Below are 17,419 nucleotides of genomic sequence, written 5' to 3'. Positions count from 1 at the left end.
TGGGCATGTGTGTAGATGAGGGACAGAAGTAGGTGAGTGAGTATATATGAGTGTGTGTGTGTGGATGTGGGAGTATAAGGAATGAAGATTTAAGTGAGCATGTGTGTGTGTGTGTGTGTGTGTGAAAATGAACACATGTATATGAAAGTGAGTGTGAGTCTTGTGAGTATGAGAGTGGGTTTGTGCATATTCAATTCCAACTGTCCCCCTCCCCCCATACTAATCTCAAGGTAACTGGAAATCCAGGGTTCCCAAGTTTGGGAATTGGACACAATATTGTACTTGTGGTTTCAACAATGTATTGACAAATTTAGATTTTTGCATTGTTGATGCTGTGGTCCCCATTCCCACTCCTCTTTCAACCCCTGTAATGTTGGGCAACAGGGAGCAGAAGGTCTAAGGCCCAGTCACACAGTTTCCTATGGAAGCTAAGGAGTAACTTCTGTGGCAAGCAGTACAACATTTCGAAGCACATCGTCAAAGAGTTCCATGTTTATCATATGATAAAAATAGTTTTACAATCTTGCGTGTGCCAATATAATTTAATTTGTGTTTGTGGAGGAGGAAAGTGGATCACAATTATCAATACAGGGAGGAAATCTCAGGTATAGAGAGAGAGGGTGATGATGGGGTGAGGAGAAGATAAGAGAGCTAGTGATTAGGGAGAGGAGGGGAAGGAAGAGGAGAGAGGGAGGATGGAAGGTAGGATCTGGAATCCAGGATGGTAGAAGAGGATTGAGGAAGGGGAGAAATGAGGAGGAGAAGAAACCCAGGAGGTCAGAGCTGGGATCAGGGGTTTGGTGGTTGGGGCAGGGGGGAATGTAAATTATAATAGAGGAGGGGTGGGGGGAAGTGTCCCTATCATGTTCTAGTCTTACACCCATTGCATTCATGTCCTAACCTCCTAAGAACTTGGGGACACAACTAGACACACTCAGCATCAACTCCTTCTCTTTCTGTCTCTCTCTCTCTTTTGCTCTCTCTCTCTCACACACACACACTGCTCCCCACCATATTCCCCTCTCTCTCACACACAAATACCACCCAGCCCTCCCACTCACTCTCTGCCCTTCCTAACCTCAAACTAATCTCTCGTTGCTCTGGCTGCTCCATGCTCACCCCCTTGAATGATAGGAGAAGAGGATTAGGGAGCAGACTGACTCTTTTGGCTCTTCCTTTCTTCCAGGTTCCCTAAACACTACTGGGAGGGGAGGGGCTGGAGCGAGAAGCAATGGGCTTGAATCTTCAACTGATCAGCTGCCCCCCCCCCCGAGTTTTGTCACCGTAGGCACAGGCCTAGGATGGTCTGGAACGGCAGTTTCCTCTCTCTTGGTTGGCTTTTAATTTATCATGCCTAGCTGCCCTCTGATTTGTAAAGTATTTTTGTGAAAAGAAGTCACCTACCTCTGTTAACAGAAATAGCAATCAATGACCATGCAAAGTGTATAATTAAGGTCACCTCCAGGCTCCAGGGCTTAATGAATAAGTGAGTGAGTTTTAGGTTTGCACCTTGTGTTGCAAAGTTGGTTTGTTTTCATACTGACAAACTAGTGTGGAGTCCGAGGTCACTCTGTGTAAAACTGATTCAAACAGCTCTGTCTCCAGGACACAGATTCCCACAGCTGGTATGCCAAATATTCTGAATTCCAGCCAGTTTCTTAACAAACAGGCTTGCGACAGGAATGCGAGAGGCCAGCAACAGAATGCGAAGGCTTAACTGCTGACCTTCAAAGAGCCAGAAGCAGCAGCTCGCTGGAGAGCACATGAAAGGGCCCCACCTGTGCCAGCCCTGAGAACAAGCTGTGCTTCACACCTGTGTTTGGGGAAGGCAGAACTGCTGCCTCAACCTGTAAAACCAAATCAAGCAGCACCCCTTCTTAAGACTAGCGGGTTTGTGTGTCTTGCCCCCCCCAGGGATGCTGAGGCAGGGTTCACCACTGCGTGGTCTCTGGAGCCAAAGGATTGTCACTGTAATGCTTGGACTAGATAGGAGTATGTAAAAACACTCATAACGCCCGGGTCTGACTGAGCTGAGCAGGAGAAAAGCCACTGGACCAAAAATATAATAATATTAATAATAAAGACTACCTTGTTTATTAGCCTCCTGTACTGTTATTGCTGAATCGCACAGGGACTTCATGGCCAAGCCTGAGTGCTTTAAAACCGCCGGGTCAGAATCTCTTCTCGGCAGGCCCTCGCTGGAGCCAGGCTTTTAACCTGCTGTTTAAAATCATTACCACCTGCCTTTCGTGCCTACTTATTCCTCTCCATCACCCCCCACACCCCCAGCAACTTCTTAACCCTTCATCCAATGTAATTCAAAGGTGTGCCACAGATAGCAGGGCTCCTCCTGATCCCGCTCCAGTTCATTTGCCCTTGATGTCTCTACACATAGACTCCCTTTTTCTTTTTATTTCCTATAGCAAAACAGGCCAGATTGTTCTGTAGTGCAAAGACCTGATTTCTTATAACTTTACCTCAATGGTCCCTGTCTGCAGTGTAACCCCACCTTTGAGATTATGTATCGTATCCCTGGTTCTTCCCAAACACCTATCTTATCCATTGGGCTGGGTCTCTAGGTCAGGAACTGTCTCTCATAGTGCTGGAGAAAGGAATGGTGGTAGTAGATCAGTTCAGGTGAAGGCTCAGGGAGGTCATCCAGCAGTTTGACAGTTGTCCTGCATTGGCTGACACTGAAAGCTGGTCTACCTTTCATGGCAGTTCTGTTACTGTTAACTAATCCTTTTCCCTTAAGTGCAAATGACTTTATCTTGTACCCAAAATGGCTGCTCAACCTTTCCTGTCCTGTCCTCAGCCATTCTCTAAAGAAACTAAATATCAGGCAGCCAGCAGCCGTGATCAGCAGTTATTTGAGAATATAAAAGAAAACATTTCTTGGGACATCTTACAAGAGTTTTTGTTTTGTTTTTTTTTAATCTGACTATACTTAAAAATTCCAGCCCAATTAATGGGTTCTTCTGTGTGCTGTGAGTTATATGAGGTGAGGCTTGTTTTGTTTGCTGGACTTGGGATTCTTTTGGTTCAATTTAGTTTCATAGCTGAGGTAGCTTTGATTTTCGGCGTGCTATGAACTGACAGATTGTGCTCTCTGTAGGTTATGATTGCATAGGGTTGTGCAGAGGCAAAACTTTCATTTGTTTGTTCATTTGTTTTGTAAGTCAAACAAACAAACAAAAAAATTGTTTGTTTCATTCATTTCATAGCAGGGTCGGTGCTTCCATTAGGCAATCTAGGTGGTCGTCTATAGTGCCCAAACTTTGGGGGTGGTAAAATCCCACCAGCATGAGACCCAAAGAAGGGAGCCAATGGGTAAGTTTGGGCTGCGGGTGGATGACTGAAGGTTTGCCTAGGGTGCCAAATACTCTTGCACCGGCTCTGAATGGGGGAAGCAATGCAGCCTATTTTGAGCTTCAAAACTGGTGTTTTCTAATAAATTCTAATGAAACTTGAGGGTAGGCAACATCAGCAAGGAGAAGAGAGCTCCAAGGCAACAAGACTGCGGCAAAGTGGCAGCAAAAGTGATACGAATAGCCTAAGGTACCTAGCTGTTTATAAACGCATTATTGTAAGCTGTCTGAAGTTAATTTACAGGTTGATTTGTATTTTCTCTTGCCTTTATTGCTGTTTACTTTGCAGCTGTTGATAGCATTCAATCTCTGCTTGGTGCTGCAGGTTTTGTTTTTGCTTTGTTTTTATTTGTTAGGTATTTTTATGAATGTTTTAGTATGAAGTGGTTAGAATTGTACATAATATGGTATACAAGTGATTAAATTAATAAAGAAAGGGGTACCAGCAGTGGCAGGAATGAGACCATTTTTGGTCTAAGACCCCTCCGAGGTCCAAAGCAGCAGCGAGAGCCTCAAGAAAACCCTAAGGCTTCAAAAAGCACCGATAACAGTGGCACGAACCCCACAAGCAGCATGAAAGGGGCAAAGTGGCACTAAAAGTGGCATGAACATCCTAAAACACCATGAAGGGGGGGGCAGGGGACGGGGGGGACAAAGCATGAAAGATACAGAAAATAAACCCAGGCGCTGTCAGAGACAGACAGACAGACAAAGAAGAACACAGAGTGGCATGAAGAACCCAAATTACTATGAGTAGTTCAAAGCAGCCACCCACAGGGGCAAGAACAGCTGAAGTGAAGAGTGTGGGGTATGGCAGCCAGACTGAGTGGCAGAAAAAACCCAGGGTGGTAGACCAGGGTTCTGGCAGCAAGGCAAGATGCCATCAAGCCCCCTGCTCTATAGAGACCCCCATGGAATATCATCAGGAGCAGGGCAGCTTCACCTCGAGTGGTCCTTTGTCCTATCTGCTTTCCCTCTTCTCCCACTTCAGCTCTGTCCTGGCTAATACCTCACTCAGGAACTTATCGCTTGCAACATTGCTTATTAGTCTAATGATTACATTTTAAAAGCCCGGCACACACAAAAAACCGGGAGACACGCGCAGGGCTGGGTCATACACACGCCGAGTGCATTTTTGCAACAGCCCGGCCACGCCCGTACCTTCCGATACGCGTGGAAGTCCCAGGCTTTGTGAAAGGAGTGGGCCGGGTGCAGGGGCTGAAGCACCCACCAGCAGCCGGCGCACGGAACTTACTGCTGCTCAAAGGAGCAGGTACGTTCGGGGGGGGGAAGGTAAGGTAGGAGCGGACTGGGAGGGAGCTGGTGTAAACCCAATCACGACACCGCTTGGTTTTTAACTAAAATCCCCCCTTTGCGCACGCGAGTCGTGACCCGCACACACCGATATAAAAATCGGGCGCATGTTTGTGCGCGGGAATCGTATTTTATAACGTGCACACGCCGGGCACCGGCGCATCTTTGAAAATCTAGCCTTTACTGCAGAACTCTTCAATGGGCCATTGACTTGAATAGGAAATAAACAGATGAAACTAAAATTCATGTTTAATTTTTGGGCACCCTCCATTTGTTTTGGGGGGGGTCCATGAATGAAACAAAAATGGTCTCGTTCGCTGCATTTAAACCATGCATTTCAAACAAATGCACATCTCTTAATACTGAATAATCAGTGTACAATAATAAGCTATAAAACCAATTAGAAAGTGCTGGCTTTAAAAGGCTAGGAAGTGATAGCTAATTGCTAAGTAGAACTAAGCTGCTTTGGACCTTGCATAAAATGCATCCTTCTAGCACTCAAAAGCATTTTGAAGCTTTTTGAAACATCAACTTTCACCTGATTTTCTAAGTTGTTATTATGGTGCGGCAGCCAGCTACACAGTAATAACATTAAAAAAAATTGTTAAATTGACTACATTATCTAAACATATAGAGCCCTTTTTAGATATTTGGGACAGAAGTATTAAACAGGTGCATAATTTATATTATCATTACTATTGTTATTCCTGTCTTGTTCTTACCTTTTAACAAATACATTTTGCTAAGCAGATACCAATGGGGTTTTGCTGTCGGCACAACATAGAAACATGTCTGTACTGAAGCTATACAATTATCTAGCCTCATCTCAGATGACAAGAAATGACATGGATACTCTATGTACCATACTTATATTTCACATTTTATCCAGAAAACAAATGCCGTAAAAGATCACAAATTTTGCAAACAGTGTAACAGGAATACGTGAACCTTCAGACTTTGGAGGCATTAAGCTGTGTGTAGACAGGCTGTACCTGCACGACTCACATACGCAGGTGAGCGCAGAAAATACATGTGCTGTTCAGTCCTTATGTCAACACAGCCCGTAGTTCTGAGAGGGCGAAAGATACAAGGATGAATTGTCTCAGGACTCAACCGTGGCCTCATGCATCTAGGAAATTTAAAGAATAAAAGATCAAACCAAATAAACCCATGTTTCTATGTTTCCCTGTCACTGCACATCATTCACACAGGCAGGAATTGCACAACCTATCCAACAGAACAAGATGACTTGACATGTACAGCACAGGAGTTAGGGAGCGAATGTGTTTATTTCTATCAAGGCAGTAAGGCTCATTGTGAGGGTAAATTGTTGGGTAGATTGGGGTTCCCTTAGTTTTGCCAAACCTTTTCTTTGACTCTGTGGTCTCCATAAACGTTACTATTTGTTAATGTAATGTCTAAGGATTTTTCTTTTGATTATGGATGTAATAATTACAATACAGATTATAAGCCTGCATGTTATTACCACAAATAGTTAGAGAGAGTAAGTAATATCTAAACCATTCCGTCTTTTTCTAATCATAACTGACCAGAACTGTCACTTATCTGACATTTTTTCAAAAAATATTTATCATTCCAGTTCCGGTCCAGAAGTAAAATATGCAGAGAAATTTAATTTCTAAGCCCAGACAGGAAGATAAAACAGTACTAGACTTAAAAAAAAAAAAAGCATGGGATAAACACAGAGCATCCCTAGTGGGAAGAGAACGATAATGAAGCACTGGAGTAACCTGCACAGAGTGGCAGCTACAGACCAGAACAGCAGTGATAGGGCTGCGTTGTGCTTCCTAGAAGGTCACCTGCAAGGAATGGCAGTTACAGTCCTAAAAGAGACAGCGGGAATGGGTGTTGGGTTCCATGGGAGAATGTGGTGTACGGTGGGTACCTATGCATACAATAGCTACCGGGCAGACTGGATGGGCCATTTCAGTCTATAAAACACTAGAAATAAATGAACCCAAGTTTGGAAGTACAACAATACCAATGAAAAAACGAGGAATGAGGGCCTGCCTGTGAGAGTGTGTGAGTGTTAGAGAATGAGGGCCTGCCTGTGAGAGTGTGTGTGTGTGCATGTGAAAGAATGGGTGCCTATCTGGGTCGGTCTCTGTGTGCGTGCGTGTGTGAGAATGGGTGCCTGCCTGGGGTCTTTCTGTGTGTGTTTTGAGAGAGAATGGGTGCTGCTTGGGGGGGTCTGTCTGTGTGTGTTTTGAGAGAGAATGAGTGCCTGCCTGGGGGCCTTTCTGTTTGTGCGCATGTGAGAGAATGAGGGCCTGCCTGGCTGTGTGTGAGTGTTAGAGAATGAGGGCCTGCCTGTGAAGTCTGTGTGTGTGAGAGAATGAGGGCCTGCCTGTGAGTCTGTGTGTGTGAGAGAGAGAGAGAATGAGGGCCTGCCTGTGAGTCTGTGTGTGTGTGAGAGAGAGAGAATGAGGGCCTGTCTGTGTGTGAGAGAGAATGAGGGCCTGCCTGTGAGTGTGTGTGTGAGAGAATGAGGGCCTGCCTGTGAGTCTGTGTGTGAGAGAATGAGGGCCTGCCTGTGAGTCTGTGTGTGTGAGAGAGAGAGAGAATGAGGGCCTGTCTGTGTGTGAGAGAGAATGAGGGCCTGCCTGTGAGTCTGTGTGTGTGAGAGAATGAGGGCCTGCCTGTGAGTCTGTGTGTGTGTGTGAGAGAATGAGGGCCTACCTGTGAGTCTGTGTGTGTGTGTGTGTGAGAGAATGAGGGCCTGCCTGTGAGTCTGTGTGTGTGTGAGAGAATGAGGGCCTGCCTGTGAGTCTGTGTGTGTGTGAGAGAATGAGGGCCTGCCTGTGAGTCTGTGTGTGAGAGAATGAGGGCCTGCCTGTGAGCGTGTGTGTGTGAGAGAGAGAGAGAGAGAATGAGGGCCTGCCTGTGAGTCTCTGTGTGTGTGTGAGAGAGAGAATGTGTGTGTGTGTGTGTGTGTGTGTGTGTGTGTGAGAGAGAGAGAGAGAATGAGGGCCTGCCTGTGAGTCTCTGTGTGTGTGTGTGAGAGAGAGAATGAGGGCCTGCCTGTGAGCCTCTGTGTGCATGTGAAAGAATGGGTGCCTATCTGGGTCGGTCTCTGTGTGCGTGCATGTGAGAATGAATGGGGGTCTGCCTGGGGGCGTAAGAGCTTTTGTGTGCATGGAGGGAGTAGAAGGGACTTAGAGCCTGTGTATGCGAGAGTGGGGGTATATATGAAAGAATGTATGTATGGGTATGTTTGAGAGAGAACGAACCAGCGAGTAAGTGTACGAGAGAGAGAGAGAGGATACAGTTTGGGGGGCCCCAAAGCCTCCTAATTCTTGACAATCTCAGGGTGACTGCAAATGAAGTTCCCACGTATGGACAGCAGGGACTTTTTAAAATCAGTTTTAATCATTGGATTTTGTTTGATACATGTGCTGTTTTGAAATATTTTAGGGGTGCTTGGGAAATTAAAAAAAAAAAAGCCCGGATTTTAAAAGGGCTCCGCTCGTAAATTGTAAGGTTTGTGTGTGGCGAGGCCTTGCGGGCACTTTATAATGGGCCTAGCTACGCACATAAACCCCGGTACACGCAGAAGTGCCGGCCAAAGGAAAAGTAAGTACTAAAATAAAAAAAATTAGGGATAGTTGGGGTAGGTTTAGGGGGCAGGGAGGAGAGGGGAAGAGAGAGGAAGGGTACAGCTGGGTGTAAGAAAGTTCCCTCTCCTCAATTGGAGAGGACTGGGAGGCCCGATTGCGGCACAGTGCATTGCTTTGTAAAATCCCCCCGCGATTCGCCTGCACATCTATATGTAACCTGACTTTGGTGGGTGGGAGGCCCAACAAACTGTATGGCTGGAAGAGAGGGGGCTGATACTCAAAGTTTGTTTACCCCTGATTTATGCCATAAGATACCCGTTTTTCCAGACAGCGGTTTTCAAATTCTTATCCACTGAAAACTGATCAATAAACGTTTCGAGTATGCCAGCATCCTGGCTCTTATGGTACGTTGGCTAGAAGGCTAGTAACATGACGAGAACCCGCTACCTGCCCTACTGTGTTGATATAATCAGTCACCTTTTGCTCTGAGTTCTTCGCAACTCCCTCCTCTAAGACACTGCGCGCTCTCTTTTCTGTCCCCTGGGATCAGGCAATTTCCAACCCCTCCATGGAGTAGATGCAGTCTTGAAATGCTGGGATTGTTTGGGTTTGATATCAAGCCTGTGTTTTAGTTTAACAATGTGTCGCATTTCCAAGAAAATGAAGGCAGCTGCCAAAACTAATAAGTAAATTAAAATTTATAACTACTGTGTGACAAAATGAACAAAACAGATCATAATAAATCAACATGCTAACTGCTACACAAACCATAAAACAGACCATGTTAAAAAAAAAAAAAAAAGGAATTGATTCAAGTGTCTAAGAAAAGACTTTACCGGGGGAGGGGGGGGACTGCAGTCATATGACAGCCAACGCTGGACCCCAATTTTTACAGTCCAGGGTACTGATAAGCTGCATTAGGGATAAAGCACAGGACTGCATCTATGGCCAAGTAAAATGCAAAGCATGTTCAAGCAGCATTGTCTGAATTATCAGGAAGGCTGCTCGCCCCTACACATGTTTACTAGCAGTAATTTCTTTCTGGATTTGACAGTTGCTTGGGGGTAACCTGTTTGGCGTGGCATTTACTACCATAAAAATCTTGCTGGGCAGACTGGATGGACTATTTGGTCTTTTTCTGCCAACAATAACATGTTATTAAAAAGCCAGGATTTAACTGCTTTGTGCAATTTAATATAATTTAGTTCCTTCCGAATTTCTGATGTCAGAGCATTCTGCAACACAGGGCCTTAGTTAAATGCAACCTATCCCTTCCAGCCTGATTTTAGTGGGACCTACAAGTTCTAATAAATCACGTCATGATAAGCATAATAATCAAGCTGGCTAATAGGTAGATAAAAGATTAGCTAAAGAGAGTGGGGGTCTCTGTGAAGGCCTTGAAATCCACATACAAAATCTTAAAAGCAGATCCTATATGTATCAGGGAACCAGTGAAGCTCCACTAGGCAGTGTTACACAATCATATTCCTTTAACCCAAAAAGGATCTTTGCAGTTGTATTCTGAGTAATTTGTTGTCTACACAAGGAGTGCTCGTTACCATGTTAATGCAGCATAAAAAGCCAGCAATTCTAGCACTGGCAAGCAAACTATCAGCAATAATTAAGCAATATCCTACTGTAAATCCATTGTTGACATGATTCCTTTGAATTACATCTTTTCATAACAAGCAGATGCACAGATTACAAGGATAATCTATGTATTATAAATTAACGTCATGCCAATGAAAACTAACCTCCCAAAGGCATGTTTGTTAGCACAGTAAGAAGACCTCTGCACATCACATGCTCTTCAAGCTAGATTAACAGTGCTATAGCCCCCAGCCATGCTGCAGCATGACTGACAGCCTCCATATCTTTGGCAGGTATAAAAACGCCATACACCTCTAGTGCAAAGTTAATGTGCAAGTCAAAACGTATACAAAAAGGCGCTGATGCATGCTCAGTTCACTTCCTCAATGCTGTGCAACCTCACTTGGCCATCGGGATATAACACTTAGAAAAGGCTTAGAGTAGCTTGGACAGGTTATTGCCGAGATACTAAACTTGCAGCTGGAATATCACTTAGTAGAATTTCAGTTATGATGTTGATTCATTGTGGGGTCTCAAATTTAGCCCTTTGGGGCATTACCTCATATACAAGTTTTTGCTTGCACAATTTTTTCTGTGAATTTAATTTTCTTTCCCTATCCTTGAGGCAAATGGTTTGCAAGTTGCCTTGCAGGCTTTTTAACCTTTTCTAGCTTACGTTTGCTCACTTCATAAGTCTGACCCCTTAGCATGTGAATCCCAAAGAGCTATTCTGCCCTTTAACCTTCCATGGACTTGCATGAGAAATCCTTGCAGGGTCATGGGATGCTCCAGTTCCTGCAGGGGTTCAGCATGTGCTCTTATGTCTCTTATGGATATTTTTACTGTTTGCATGGATTGTACTGAGTGCATACGGTTATTGATGGATTTGTTTTTGTAATAATTATATTGTTTGAATGTTTTAGACTAAGATCACTTTGAGCTGCTTTGTAAAAGTGGGATACAGTTTAAATAAAAGTAATAAAGTATTCATTTATGAAACTGCACTTGCAAACTTCAAACACCATCCTACTGTCAAGCAGGAGTGAATAATTTGGGCATCATTTCTTGGGAATTGAGAAGCACATCCAGTCTTAAAAATAAGCTTCTATTCAAGCTTTAACATGGGCATTTCTTCCATCAGTTAAGAGAGCTCAATCACCTTTTAATTCTGCAATTCTACAACAGATTCTCTGGTTGTAGGCCACTGGGGAATCTAGGTTAGTGGTAGTGGGAACCCATCTTCTGGCAGAATCAAAGCAGTAGAATCACATCTGCCAGGCACCTGAAGCTCTCTTAGGGTCCACAGGAGCAAAAGGCATGATCAAGGAGAAAGAGGATAATGTAAGGAACTATGGCATTAACCGTCAATTGTCCATGTCATATGGTACCTAATGAAGACCAAGAAGGATAGAGCTTCCCCTTTCATTAATCAAACAAACTTTGAGTGGCTGGGACAGGACAAAAGAATGTACTATGTTCAGTCTGTATAAACACCAGCAGGCCGATACGCCAAGCCACACATTTTACTTTCAGAAATTAACGCCTGCCTAAAGGCTGGCGTTAATTTCTCCGGCGCCGGGGAAGTGTACAGAAAAGCAGAAAAACCTGCTTTTCTGTACACCCTCCGACTTAATATCATAGCGATATTAAGTCGGAGGCCCTAAAAGTTAAAAAAAAAAAAAAAAAAAAAAAAAAATCGGCCCGCGGATCAAGAGACGGGCGCTCAATTATGCCGGCGGCCATTTTCCGAACCCGTTGGCTGTCAGCGGGTTTGAGAACAGACACCTGCAAAATTGAGCATTGGCTGTCAAACCCGCTGACAGCCACCACTCCTGTCAAAAAGGAGGCGCTAGGGACGCGCTAGTGTCCCTAGCGCCTCCTTTTACCGCAGGCCCTAATTTGCATAGGCCACCCTCCTGAATCGTGCACCCAGGAGAGTGGCCTGCCCGCTCTCCCGCGCGTTTTCTGTATCGGCCTGTATGGCAGAAAACAATACTGAATAACAGAACTCAGTCCAAGTGATGCTTTGCCAGATGTCTCTCTAGTTCTGTAGCCGTTCTAATGAATGAAGCCGTTAGCTTTAATTACAGTTCTTCACTGAACACCAAGAAAAGGACCTCCTAGTGTAAAGTCCATTAGCAGCTGATACATAGAATTAACCCATTTTTCAGGAACACAATGGATGAGCTGCGCACAGTGTGTTTGGAATACAAATTTATTTCCAGTGATCTATTTACATTTTGTACACACATTTCTAATACAACTCTGCAGCACAGTCACAGAGACATTAGATTAACGCATGTTGTCTTTCTACACCTTTATAAAAGGTTTCTAGAGTAGTGTAAGAAAGCGTGCAGTGTGGCTGACTGCGTGATGCTCAGCTTGTAGACAAGCAAAATACTGCCAAAACCTCACACGATTCACAGACATCGACAACATTACAAAAAGATTTCAGGTCTATTTCAAACTGCTAAAAAAAAAAAAAAATTCTTCTTTTAAAACCGCTGCACAGTACGAACAGCACCTATCACTGCATACGCCCATGGCATCTGGTACATTAGATGATGTACGGTACATTCTAAATAAAAGTCCTACACGATTATCTGGAAGAATAATTTTGGTGAATTTGCGTGTCCAGTTCGAGACCTGAAGTACTTTGGCAGAGCCTCTCTTTTCAGATCTCCAAGGAGATGCTATTTTCTCTTCTTTGCTCGCTCCTCTGTCTCTAGTTTGCGTTTCTTAGCAGAAGTTGGTTCATCTTTGTTATCATCTTAAATAAAAGACGGTATAGGTTACAACTATAGAAAAAATGACGGTGCATACGGGACTAATGATCTCCTGACAACTCAGTTTTGCTAACTTCAAAATATTGCTGTGGATGGATTGGCTCAGTTAAATCATGTCCTAGCACCAACTTATATGTCAATTATTCAGAAGAAATTAAAACAGCAGTTTCATATGCAAATTGTGCCATTTTATGTATTTAAATAAATTATGTTTTTCTGCACTTCAAAGTGGATTACTTTCAGGTACTGTGTAGTCTTTTAACAATAAGCCAAACATGCTAGCAGGTATACAAACCACACCCTTATTTCCACAGTTATGGGTTTAGGACTGAGATGTAACTCACTATTTTTTTTTTTTTACATTCTATTTATGGTTGTGCCCTGACTCTGGGGGCTTGCCAAAGACACCATTTCGGTCAATCATACTAATATGGGAGGAGGGGGAGAGGGGAACTAGTGGAAATACTGCCTTTAAAGGAGAGAGAAATAAAAGCAAAAGATAGAACAAAAACAAAGCAAAAACAGTGAGAAAAAAAAAAAAAAAAAAAAGAATATTTCTCAGAGGTTCACATTCCTGCACATTTATGAATATTGTATACATGATCCAATGCAATACAATAGGAAGAAGGATGCTACACTAGTGAAATAAGCCAATAATTAAGGACAAGACTCAGTCTTCATAGACCAAACATAACAAAATATTACAGAGAAAAAACAAATGACTGCTCAGTATGTGAGTGCTTCTCGAAGGAAGACCTTTCAATCAGGATACTGGAGGAGAATTTTAGAACTACACAAGAACTAAACCATTTGAAATTAGCATGACGAAACACTGAATCACAAAAAAAAAAAAAAGGACTTAAGCTCACTGACGCTCTCACCCATTATCAAATATAGGCCTTTTCAACTGCAAAGTTTAACTGTTATCATCTCAAGCATTTCATTCCTTCCATAACCGAGCTATAATGGCATATGCAGGCAGCCTAAGACCTAGAGGACTGTACTCTTTAAGCCCAGTGTAACTGTGCTGTTTCTTTGCTGACCTGATGGAGAGGACAACCCTTGAAAGCTTGTCAGATATATAAAATGTGTCCAATAAAAAGGCATCGCCTACAACTTGTTTGCTCAGCCTTAATTCCAGCTCCTTCAGCATGGCATAGCTTTCAATTCTGCAGAAGGGGGGGGGGGGGGGGTGTTGCTGCTTTCATGTCTCGGCACGCATTCTTACCTGCTTCGGGTGGCTCTTCATCCTTTTCTTCTTCTGCTACAAAGTATGCTTGCTTTGTGCTCTGTGGAGCATCATCACCATTGTCCTGATAAATGTTGGACCACTTTATGGCCATATCCAGTTCAGGAGGGGGAACCTTTTTTTCTTCAGCTTGGTAGGTCTCAGGTGGTGGTACTGCGTTAGTCTTCCATGCTCTGAACTCCTTAGGGGGCTGTAGGAACAAGATATTTAATAAATGTTGTCCAGGTAGCAAGCTATGCAGTTAACTTTAAAAAAAAAAAAAAATTCAGGATAATTTTTAACGAAAAATAACAGGTCTACACGTGCCGGGCCTATTTTAAAAAGGCCCGGCGACGCGCGTAAGTCCCGGGGCTTTACAAAAGGGGCAGTCCGGGGGCAGGGCCAGAGGCCTCCAACAGAGTGGCCATTGCTGCTGTGTTGGAGGATCGAGTGCCAGAGACAGGTGCAAAAGGTAGGATAAACATTTTGGGGGGGTTAGAGTAGGGCTGGGGGGAAGGGAACGGAGGAAGCAGCGCGGCTCAGTGCACCCCCTCGCGTGCGCCGACCCCTGATTTTATAACATGCGTGCGCATGTTATAAAATTGCGTGTCCATGTGCGCGCACATGGACACGCGCGTAAGCTCTTAAAATCTACCCCAAAATGTTTTGCACAGTACATTGTGGATTCCTCTTCAGAACCAAAAGCTAAAAAGGAATCCACACTCCAAAAACCACAGCTAAAGATGAAACATGATTGGTATGCATCATGTCAAAATGAAAAAAGTTGTATGCTAAGATTCTTTGCTGACCGATATTGACCCAACAAAAGAGTTACCCGCTGATACTGTACATGAGCTTTTAAGGCTGTGTCATCTTTAGATGACCTCAGAAAAATAGATCTATGTACTTTCATAAGCTCCTGTTGAATAACCTCCAAATAATGCTCATGTTGTTCCAAATAGCCAGTATCACAATCTATTAAGAATCCAGTTTTCTATAGGACTAATACAGCTACTAGAACTCTACTAAAATGGTAGACTCTTGGGCTGCCTCATGCAGAGTGTGTGGTTTTGATTCCCTAGTAAGGTCTTCTGCTCCCAGGGCCAGCCAGGAATGCTGTGTAGGTAGTGTTCACAGTCCCTGGTGGAAGAAAGACTCAGTCATTATGCAATGGCAACATCTAGTGATGGGATTTAGGGTCCACATCAGCCAGCTTCCAAACAGAGCTGTGGTATGTAGCTGCCAGCAGAGTACTGTTGGTGCAAAGATTGGGTTGAGTTGGGGAGAGAAGATATAAAATAAGGGTAGATAAGACCTAGTTATTTTTTTTTAATATGTCTTTCCCATTTTTACAAACAACATTCTCAGACAATTACAATTCTAAAACATAAAACAATCCAGCTAAAAATAAACTGATGATAAAACCAAACAAAATACCACAGTAAAAACCAGGTACACTACCAATTAAGGAAGGCTTAAGCCCATGTATACCCTACCTAGCATCTTGGATAGGCAGGGTCTAAATGTTTAAAATAAACAGCCGTCAGCCCAAAGGAACAGAAGAAAACAGCCAAGTATTTAAAAAAACAAAACAAAACACTATATCCATTCATTAAAAAAAAACAAAAAAAAAACAAAACCTTACAGCCAGTGAGGACCAGGGACTGGTGTGGCTGGGAGTGGGTGGTATTCACAGGCTGCAGTTTGGTGAGACTAACTCCACAACTGAGTACTCAGGACTACAGCAGCAAGCACTAGCAAAGAAAAGAGGGCTCTCAATATGATTACATTTTTGTCCCCGAGACACACCAAAACGTACACTCAGTGAGCTTTCACTTTGTATCTCCCCCCCTTTTCTGGTCCTAGATGGGCATACAGTGTGGCAGCAATAAACCACATGCATGTTATCGTTGGTATTAGGAAGCCTATGTAGAAAGGGGGGACCTGTGAGTGCACACCCTCACACAGGCTCCAAGTTTATTCTCTTTCACCTGCTGCTACTCCCAGCATCAGACCCTGCTGATTTGCTCCTTCCTGGCCTTACCTAGCAGGCAGCCAATCAAATGTTTGCTGGCTGAAACAGCTGATCACACCAGCAAACATCTGATTGGCTGGCAGGCAGGCACCAGTGGTGGTTGACCAGCTCAAGGTCTCCTCTTGCTCTTTTGTGGTTAGCACCTCTTCATAGTGAGAAGGGTTAGGTGGTGCGGTGGAGGGAGAGCAACGGGTTGGGAGGCACAGAAAGAAGAGAACTGGGGAAGATATTTCTAAGCCATGGCCTGTTCTGGTTTTACCCCACTGCATGCATGGATTTGTAGTCCTGCTTTTCTTAGTGAAAGCAATGGGGGACGGGGGGGAAGCAGAACTACAGCTCCATGCATGCAGTGTACTGGACCGAATCAGGCTGTTCAACCGAGCTGAAGGGAAGCAGCTGTCCGCCACTACACGAATAAGGAGGCGCCCCTCGAATTGAGGGGCCCGGATCTGCTCACTTCCTCCGGGGCCCGCAGCACCCGCCGCTCCCAGTCGATCTGCTTATTCAGCGGGTTGCTAAGAAAGGAGGGTCGCGCCACGCTCTGGAAGAGCTCGTCCGGCTTGGGTAACCGTTTCCCGGCCTGGGCCTGGCTCTCCACCACCAACTCGGGTACCCGCGTCGCTGGCTCTTCGCTACCGCTATCAGAGTCCGAACTGCTACTGCCGTAAACGGCAAAATAACTAAGCGGGTCCTTCTCCTCTGCCGCCGCCATAGCGAGCTTCGGGCGCATCACTCACCGCTTCCGGAGGAAACCGTGAGCGCCAGTGAGCAGGCCCGGGGAGGACCGATTCCGGCCGCGCCTGCCCGCCCCTGCACTTCCGGCTCTCAGAGGCGGCGCCACACGTGGGCTGCTGCAGGATGCTTGCCAGCCGTGTGCTGAGGAGAGCTCCCAGGGGCTGCTTGTTAAATTATTTTATGACGGCAATGATTCTTTGACGGTGTGGAACTGCTCTGTAGCCAGTAAGGCACCTGCTGATAAACTGGCAACGTATCGCTAATTACTTTTTTGGAAATGAAAATGTGCGCTTATTTTTTTAAGGTGAAGATGAGAGACCATCTTCAAAAAGCCAATCAGCTTTATTCCTTTTTTTTTTTTTTAAGCTTACCTGTTGGCTGTGCCCCTAGAATAATTAAGTGTGGTGCAATTTTAACGATAATAACCTTCTCAAGTATTTAAATTACATAACATAATGAAGGACGGCACATAAAGACCAAAATGGACTTTCTAGACTGCCCAGAATTTTTTTTTTTAGGTTTACCTATCCTTTATTTTGTTGTATAGTTTAGTTATAGGGTGATAGCCACAGCTTCGCCATGCCTAAACATGAACGATAGGTGTTACAGAAAGAGTTTCTCCATTTCGGTTCTGAAGACAGCTAGCATCTTCTGTTTTTGTCCCATAGCCTTTTGAATTCCAGAAATTATACATTAACCCAGTTTAGATTTTAGACATAGTTTGGAATTCTGTCTTTCAAGCCTGTTCATATTTCCTTTCAGTTATTGGCTGTTAGCTCAGTATT

The 17,419-nt window shown here is 44.2% G+C and overlaps 2 protein-coding genes across 2 annotated transcripts in view; both read right to left on the bottom strand.

Moving 5' to 3' along the window:
- Positions 1-12,049: 12,049 nt before the first annotated feature.
- C10H1orf52 (chromosome 10 C1orf52 homolog) lies at positions 12,050-16,630 on the bottom strand. Its single transcript, XM_029617776.1, has 3 exons — positions 16,357-16,630; positions 13,865-14,075; positions 12,050-12,620 (listed from the first exon to the last, which is right to left on the bottom strand). The coding sequence occupies exons 1-3, from the start codon at positions 16,627-16,629 to the stop codon at positions 12,544-12,546; spliced, it is 561 nt and encodes a 186-aa protein (XP_029473636.1). The 5' UTR covers position 16,630; the 3' UTR covers positions 12,050-12,543.
- The window catches only part of BCL10 (BCL10 immune signaling adaptor), a 57,463-nt gene continuing 53,993 nt past the window's right edge, over positions 13,950-17,419 (bottom strand). The window contains exon 4 of the mRNA XM_029617775.1: positions 13,950-14,075. Coding sequence (XP_029473635.1) covers positions 14,068-14,075 — 8 coding nt within the window. The 3' untranslated portion in view covers positions 13,950-14,067. The remainder of the gene's footprint in view (positions 14,076-17,419) is intronic.

This window comes from Rhinatrema bivittatum, chromosome 10 (genome assembly GCF_901001135.1).
Source record: "Rhinatrema bivittatum chromosome 10, aRhiBiv1.1, whole genome shotgun sequence".
In the NCBI taxonomy this organism is placed as follows: Eukaryota; Metazoa; Chordata; class Amphibia; order Gymnophiona; family Rhinatrematidae; genus Rhinatrema; species Rhinatrema bivittatum.
The sequence above is the reverse complement of the archived record's forward strand: the minus strand, read 5'-3'. Positions and strand labels throughout refer to the sequence as shown.